Source organism: Echinops telfairi, unplaced genomic scaffold (genome assembly GCF_000313985.2).
Source record: "Echinops telfairi isolate 266 unplaced genomic scaffold, ASM31398v2 ScPeMD7_9;HRSCAF=40, whole genome shotgun sequence".
Taxonomy (NCBI): domain Eukaryota; kingdom Metazoa; phylum Chordata; class Mammalia; order Afrosoricida; family Tenrecidae; genus Echinops; species Echinops telfairi.
In genome coordinates this window covers 33,216,053-33,225,026 of record NW_022103906.1, presented here as the reverse complement: position 1 = coordinate 33,225,026, position 8,974 = coordinate 33,216,053, and the positions used below count along the sequence as shown (strand labels likewise).

The 8,974-nt window shown below is 36.3% G+C and overlaps 1 protein-coding gene across 1 annotated transcript in view; it reads left to right on the top strand.

Moving 5' to 3' along the window:
* The window catches only part of LOC101649504 (A disintegrin and metallopeptidase domain 3), a 149,656-nt gene that overhangs the window by 91,308 nt on the left and 49,374 nt on the right, over positions 1-8,974 (top strand). The window contains exons 14-16 of the mRNA XM_045286863.1: positions 4,689-4,884; positions 8,301-8,391; positions 8,567-8,756. Coding sequence (XP_045142798.1) covers positions 4,689-4,884; positions 8,301-8,391; positions 8,567-8,756 — 477 coding nt within the window. The remainder of the gene's footprint in view (positions 1-4,688; positions 4,885-8,300; positions 8,392-8,566; positions 8,757-8,974) is intronic.

The window sequence follows — 8,974 nt, the reverse complement described above, 5'->3', positions numbered from 1 at the left end:
GAAAACAATTATCTAAGAATAATATGAAAATTAAGAAAATTATTAGCCCTACTTCTTACCTATTGACATGATTACATTTCTAAAACCAAGTCATTAGGAGGAAATCGCAATTATGTAAAAATGGAGAAGGACCACATCAGATCACAAAATAGAGTATGACTCTGTCAGTAAATGACTGCCAAATTCCATCACTACATAACTGCCAAACCACTAAGAATCATGGGCCAGGCAAGTTCACACAAAACTTTAAGAATCCCTATCAGCATTGCTCTTATCTTGTACTGTGGCATTAATTATTCCCCTGTGTACATCATTAATGTGAAAAATGATATTTTGTTACTATTGTTATAAATGGAAGATGTTACAAAATGAGATAATTGACAAGTATGCAATAGATGCATTATGTCTTAGAAATACTCTAAAGATTGACATCTGAGTTAGTGCAACATTTTAGGGGTGTTACTAGGACCCAAAGGTTACAAGTTGAAAAGTAAATGTGCCTCATTTTGAATCAGACAGTTTCCATGTACCTGGGAGCAACTGTTCAGTATCACCCTCAAAATTTAGCTCATACAGCTTTCACAAGTGTTTTTTATCTTTTAATTGCGATAAAATTTTAAAAAATCATTTTATTGGGGACTCATCCAACTCTTATCACAATCCATCCATCCATCCATTGTCTCAAGCACATTTGTACATTTTTGTAGCAATAATTTAAATATGAACAATTTTTTTCTGTATTTCTGCAGAATTTCTTTCTTGTCATGTTGCCTAATTTAAAGTGCAGTGATAAAATCTCTTATTGTTGTGGAGTTGTCTGTTTCATTTATCAGTTCTGTTAAAATTGCTTTATGTATTTTTGTGCTTTTGATTAGATGTGTACATAATTATTACAGTTATTCCTCCTTGCTTAATGGACCCTTTAATTAAAATATAGCTTTCTTTATGCCTTTCGCTTTGTTTTGGTATTTCATCAGAATTTAGTATTCCACTACAGCTCTTTTATTGTTGTTGCTATTTGCTTGATAGACATTTTAAAAATGTTCAGTTTTAGCTTCTTTTAATATTTGTGTCCAAGTTGCGTCTCTTGTAAGTAGCATATTGATAGATCAGGGTTTCTTGTCCACTATGCTACTATCTTTATATGAGTGTGAATTTAATCCATTTATATTCAATGTAATTATTGATAGTTAAGAATTCACTGATAACTTTTTGTTATGGTTTCATGTATTAGTGCTGATTATTTACTTTTGTCTGATCATTTTGTATGCCGAGCTTTTAAACTTACAATTTTTCTTTTCATTTCCCCAATTGCTGTTTTTTGTGTGTGTTTACTTAGTCTTCATGAATTTTCTTCTTTTTCACTTTGTTTACTATGCTTATTAATTTCTATGTTTTTACTCTGTCTTTAAGTGTTTTTCTCCTTGGTTTAAAAGTTTGCTTTGTCTTGATGTTTTTTTAAAATTTCTCAACATTTGGAAGTTCCACAGCTAAACCATTTGTTTTCTCTTTTTGTTTTGAGGTTCTTATTGTTTGCAGATGGATGCCTTTTCTTTATTATTGTCAGTCCTACAGACTTATTTTTGAAAATATTTTAGCTGCGTAGTTTCCAAGTGATTCCATGTATCTTTAATCTTGGAGTGATACGTATGTCTGTTCTCTTTCTGAATAACGCCCTTTAGTATTTCTTAGAAGATTGGACTGGTTTTTACGCATTCTCTTAACTTCTGTTTAAGCATCATCTTATATTATCATTATATTTGACAGATATTATTTTGGATAGATAATTTTTAGCGAGGCAACAATTTATTCATTCAGGATGTATATGTGCCAACCCGTTGCCTGGGTGGCTTCTGCCAATACGACAAGCTTAATCATTTTTGGTAAGTATTTCTGGCCAGCATTTTACTTAAGAGATTCTCGGTATTCTTTTTCAGTCTTTTTGGAAAAAATGATTATGATATGTCTTGGTGGTTTTCTTTGCAGATTATGTTAATTGGAGTTCCTTGAGATTCCTGCCTCTTTCCTAGGCATGGACGTTTGCTTCTCGGGTTAACAAATCTTCACCAAGTTTCTCTGGGTGACTTTTTGCTTGCCACCTTTTTGTTTTTTAGTTTTGTCCCTTCCTGCTTTGGAATTTTGATCATCTGTAATTTATTTATCCAGATAATACCCCACAAAATTCTTAATTTTACACCAGTTTATTTATCAAGAAAATACCCCACAAAATTCTTGATTTTACACCAGTTTATTTATCAAGATAATACCCCACAAAATTCTTAATTTTACAGCAGTTTAACTCTTTTTTTTGGTTCTTCCTCTGACAGACTTGGGTCAAAGCTTTGCCTTCAATTTCACCAAGTCTGCCCTTCATTGAGTCAATTCAATTGTTTGTCCTTCAAATGCATTATCTATTTTTTTAATTCCAGTACCAATCTTCTTGATCTATACCTGCTCCTTTGTAGTTCTTAATTGTCTATTTATTTTATCAATTTATTCTTCTATTGTTTTGCTGAATTCTTAGAGCTCTCTCAATACAGCTGGGTAGCGGGGTGGGCATTGGACTTTGGTTGATAGGTTTGCAGCAGTGAGAATTCCTTAGATATCTCAGAGTGGATTTGGTAATAAATTGGATTGTAATTACAAGTCTTTGATCACCGGTCATGTACAGCAGACTGGTCGGTTGCTGCCCATTGTCTTTCATCAATGAGTTGGTGCTGGTGGGTGGTGGCACTTACTCAGTGGTGTAGCTTGTATCTGGCTCCCAATTGATGGGGAAAGAAAAAAAAGATGCAAGGAAAGGAGACAAAAAGCATGGCCAGAGGATGGAAATTGTGAGGAAAATGAGAAATAAAAAAAAGGGAATGAGAAAAAAATAGCAAACCTGGCACAGTCAGTGATGACTGCCAAACACAGTGCTGTCGACTTTGGAGGGTACAATACGACATGTCCACATTGTCAGACGGTGCGTTCCAGCAACACAGGATATAGGAGAGCATAATGTAGCTAGAGACGTGGCAGGTGAGCAGGCCTTGATTCACTGGATCATGTCTTTTTACCTGCGAGACTGCAGCAGTAGGGTGTGCAACCTAGGTGGGTGATGGCCTACTATTATGGCCATAATGTATCCTATAAAGAACTAATTACAGTTCTTTATAGGATACATTATGGTCATGGACATGATATACCCTTGGCTATGGTCCCATTTTAGAGGGCATTCTCTACAATGCTGATGGACAGGAATGGGGTGGGGTGGAGACGTGACCTTGGTGGAGGGTGTGGGCTGAGCCACATTCTTTGTTTTTTTGGTGGGGGCATTTTTAAGACTCCATCTTAGTAGAAAATGTGAGCTCGGCTTCACTATGTGAGGGTGCTTGGTGAGAGGGGTTGAAGAGATTTACCTGTTTCTCTTGGAGGCTAGCATATAAGGGGATAGAAAGCACCTCTTTGGTCACTAGATAATGGCAGCATTGTCACCAGTGCACCCCTTTGGGCTTTGAGCACATTAACTGGCTCTTCAACAGCAATTTGGTGGGGGAGCAGGTGGGGAACCTAGAGTCCAGTGTCTCCAGCTCTCACACCATATTGGTGTCCACTCTAATGACCAGGGAGCATGGTTGCTACCATTTTCATGTTCAGGGTCACAAAGCTATCTCCTATAGCCCAATCACTTGGTATTCAGGTCTTTCTTTTAGGAGGGAGTTTATGAGGCATCAGACTAAGTCACCACCTTGAATTGTCTCTTGTTTCTACCTTTCACATCCCAGTATCCTGCATTTTGATTGCAACTTTAATCATTTTTAGACCAAAGAAGGTGCTAAAATATCTTTGATTCCTTCATTTTTGACAGTGGTGGTGGTGGTGGTGCATAAATTTGGATAGTCTTTATAGTATTCAAATTTAATACTAAATAATAAAAGTCCATATGGGCTTCCATGTAGGCATGTGGATATTATCCTGTCACCTACAACATTTTACTTCAGGACAGATCTTTACATGTTCCCTTTGATGATGAATATGATGCAATTCCTCAGAAAGTTGTCATTCACAGCATCGATGACAATATGACTGCCTGATTCAAAGTGGCCAATATCAGTCCACTTAACTCACTGATGTCTAGGGCATGGATATTTATATTTTACTTAATATTTTCTAACATGCAATTTTCTCAATTGATACTTTGTATACCCCCTGTTTTGATGATTAATGGATACTTATAGTTGTTTCGTCTCATCTTGAGTCACACCACATCAGCAAAATGAAGACCTCCCCAAAGCTTACCCCACCCACGTCATCAATATAATTTGAGGAGGCACCTCCTGCTCTGGTCTATTTTGCCTTCTAAGCTGGGGTTCTCATCTTCTATCTTTTTTATTAGACTTCATTCTACTCTTTATTCATTAGGTTTCTACTGTCCAATGATTTCTGGAGTAGAATACCGGGTCCTTATTCTTTAATTGTCTTAGTCTAGAAGCTCTGCTGATAGTGATTCACCATGCAGAAAACATACAGGGATTTGACATGCCAGTGACATCACTTGGAGCCCAGCAGTTATGCAACAACACAAGATCCTAGGCGGACAGAAAGAGACATGTATACAAATGTAATGTGTCTATTTAAACTAAAATTTTAAACTTTGGTTTAGCACTTAAAACAGTATTTCTGTTTTTGTTTTACTTCTCCCACAGGTATCTGAACATGGAAAAGTATGTAGGAAAAGCCATGATCCATGTGACTTTACAGAATATTGTACGGGAACATCTGAATTCTGTGTCCCTGATATGAAATCTGCTGATTTAGAACCGTGTGATAATTATACTGCCTTTTGCTTTGAAGGAAGGTGCCAAAGTATGGACCGCCAGTGTATAGACTTGTTTGGAAAATGTAATGCATTTATCATTTTTTCTGGAGTTTATTTGCATATCTATTTTTAAGTGATACATTTTTATTTATCAATTCCTTCCAAACATAAAAAAAATAAAAGATCTAACAACCATATTCTTCAATTTTCAAAAGGACTGTCCCTTTTATCCCTTGGATTGCCTGCTAATTTAGATGCATTTTCTTTTCTTATTTTAAAAATATTCTGGTACCATTGACTATATTCTTTAAGTTCTGCAACCATTTTACTTCTCCTTTCCAAATTATTTCAGCAGAGTTACCATAAACCTTTTTCCTTATAAGAAAAAAGTCCTCATTATTCCTTCCTTCCCATCCTTGACAACCACTAATAACTTTTGTTTTTTGTGTACTTGCTTATTTCATATAAATTATAGCCTACATTGATCTATTAAACATTAATGAGAGAACATTGATGAGCTGTGATATGGCATCAAGAACATACATTTAGAAAGGAAAAAGACAGGAAAGAAAGAAAAGATCAAAGTGGATATCAGAATAAACTTTGGAACGTGTTCTTAATCATACACTAAAGAAATGGAAGAAACAATAACGTCAAAGAACTGAACAGAACATTTCAAAGGGCGGCCCGAGAAGACAAAGCATGCTAATGAAATGTGCAACAACTAGAGTTACAAAACCAAAAAAGGAAGGACACCGTCAGCATATTCGAAACTGAAATAATTGAAGATAACGTTTTATGTCTAGAGTTGAAATACTGAAAGAATCTCCAAGCAGAATACTGAGCATTTCAGGAAGCATCCAAAGAAGTTCTAAAGAATGCAGAGTCACTGTGCCAAAAAGAACGAGTGGACATTAAGCAGCTCAAGAAGTGCCCCGTGGGCAAGAACCAATGGTATTGAAGGAGGAAGTCCAAGCACTTGAAGGTATTTGCCAAAAACAAACTTCAGGAATTGATGGAATATCAATTGAAATGATTCAACAAGCTGATGATGCACTAGAAGCACTCACTCATCTATAAAGCACAATTTGGAAGACAGCTACCCGGCTAACTGGCTGGAAGAGATCCACAATTGTACCCATCCAACGAAAGGTGATCCCACAGAAAGTGGAAGTTATTAGAACAACATCATTGACATCATATGTAAGTAAAATTTTGCTGAAGCTCAGTTTGCATCAGTACATTGACAGGGGGCTGCTAGAAGTTCATGCTGGATTCAGAAGAGGACATGGAACAAGGGATATCATTGTTGGTGTCAACTGGATCTGGGCTGAAAGCGGAGAATAGGAGAAAGATGTGCTTTATTGACTGTGCGCAGGCAATATGCATGCGACACACCTTGCTTGCTGAAAGTGAGAAGCACTTGCTGATGAAGATCAAGGATTGCATCCTTCAATATAGATTATAACTGAAGGGAAAGAGAAGAAAGATAATTACAACTGGTAACATCATGGTAAAATAAGGACAGATTGATGCTGTCAAGGATTTCGTCTTGCTTGGATCCAGAATCAATGTCCAGTGGAAGCAGCAGTCAAGAGATCAACCAACACATTATATTGGGTAAATCTGCTGCACCAGACCTCTTTAAAGTATTGAAAACCAAGGATTCTACCTTGACGTGCGTAAGAGGCGCCTGACTCAAGCCACGATATTTTCAATTGCCTCATGCGCAAATGTGTTAGGCTTGGATCTTTAGAGAAGCAAAACGAATCATGTGTGTATATGTATGAATTTAGAAAGAGATTGATATCAAGAAATGGCTTCCATAGTTGTAGAAGTAAGCCCAGTCCAGGTCATGTCAGGCTTCTCTTGACTCACAGAGACATGAAAGCTGACACAAAGGAATCAGGATGATTAAGCAGGCACCCACAGGCTGGTCAATGCATAGGTAAATGGATTCAAGGTCAACTGAATGAACCCAAGGCTGGCAGTGTACTAAGGTTCATGGGATCCGCAGGCAACACTACAGATGGTTGCTCCCTCCTCCTATGTTAATTGAAGCACAGTTCACAATAGCAATAAGATAGAGACAGCCCAAATGCCCATCAGTAGAAGAATGGATTTAAAAACTTCTGGTACATACACCCAGTAAAATTCAACACATCCCTGAAAAACAGTCCTGAAACCATGGAACAGCTCATGATATGGATGGACCTGGAAACTGAGTGAAATTAGTCAATCACAAGATAGTTTTTTAACAACTTTGACAACCCTTGTTTAGTTTTATTGATCTTTACCACTCTAATATGGATAAAATGGAAACTTATTATTTTAATTTCCATCTAAAATGTAGTCAATTAATACGGCCCCACTGGCCATAATTCTTTATGTGATATAATTCTTGACTTTATCCCTATGACTACAGTTCTGCTTTACTGCTCTACTGGACAGGATTAAGGTGGGGTTACATCCCAATTAAAGTACATGGTGTGACCCAATGCACACCTTTTGCTTTCTTGGGGATGTCTCTAGACTCTTCTAGAGAATGTAACATACATAGGGTCAATATGAATTGTCGCAGACGTGAGGGCAAACAGCAACATGCAGGTCTTTTCATTTTTCTTCCTGGTTAAATTCATATAAATGTTATGCTATTAAGTCCTGCAATAAATGTTAATGCTTCCTTCTTCTTCACTTTTGCTCATGCATAAAAATCAGCCTGATTTTTGTGGTTTCCCTTGGACCATCCCAATTTGCTGAATTCATTTATTAGTTGTAAAACCTTGCTTTTGGATTCAAGGAGTCTCTTTATGTATAGCATGTTGTCACCTTTCTTTTATTTATGTACTGCTTTGCATTGTTTGCTTTCTTCTGGTAGCTTTGAGGGATAATTTTTTGCTCAAGTTGTTGAATTGAGCTATTTATTTTTGGATCTTTCTTAGTTCAGCTATTTATTGCTATAAATTTACCTTTGACTGCTGCCTTTTCTGCATCCCATTAGAGTTAGTGGGGTTTGTTTTTAAATGAATTATTCTGAAATCAGTAATCCATTCTATAGAATGATTGAAAAGTGTTGATTTCATTCAAACCAAATTTGAAAATACAGCAACATTGGAAACTTAATAAAGGTAACTTTTGATTATGTTAAGTGGCAAAAGAGACAGTAAGTAGAGTATAAAAAGAATGGTATTATTTGTCAATTTTTGAGTGATGAGCAAAAAGGAAGTGAATATTAGCATGGCTGATAGGAAAGCACATGGCTGACTCCTCAGTAAATTCTGTACTGTGACACAAATGTCCCTTTTCTACAAGGGGACACGTTAGGAGGTGTTTTACCTTTCGGTCTGTCCAGAAGTTTTCCCACATGACTCGATAATGGGTAACACTGACCGGCCTCATAAGACGAATCTAAATGTCTCTGTTAATTTACCATCACTTATCATTTAACCTTTACATTTTGATTAAGATAAGTAATTTGGACTTTGATTACATTTTTCAGTTGCAAAGGGTGCTGATTATTTATGCATACAAGAGCTGAATTCTAATGTGGATGACTTTGGAAGCTGTCAAGGAAAAGCTTGTGGTTATCGGTCTGTATCCAGAAAATTATATGTATTTCAAATATTTTTGTCTGTGTCTGCTCTGAATGAATTATGATTAATTAAAATAAGAGACAAGCCTAGTATATAAAGATGAGTTTATGTGTTCTACTTATGATTGTTCTGAAATAACAAATGGATCATTTTTCCTGTGTTATATTGCCAGATCTATACTTTGTGGAAAGATAGTTTGTCACTGGACAGCAACAGGACTGGTCCCCTTGGCAGATCATGATATTCAATATACTTACTTGAGAGGACATGTGTGTATATCTGCATATTTAAGGAATCTAACATTAAGGACAACTCATGATGATACATTTGTACAGACTGGCACGATCTGTGGTTCAAATGGGGTAATTAAAAATTTTATTTGATACTACAATCTATTCTCTATTAATTTAAATAACCATATTTTAGTATTCTGTCTTTCTCATCCACACACAGAGAGGGAGAGAGAGAGAGAGAGAGAGAGAGAGACACCCTAAAATTTTTTATTACTAATGTTACACATTTTGGTTATTTCATTGTGACCTTAAGATTCAAAGATTAGAATTACTTTTGAACAGAGGGA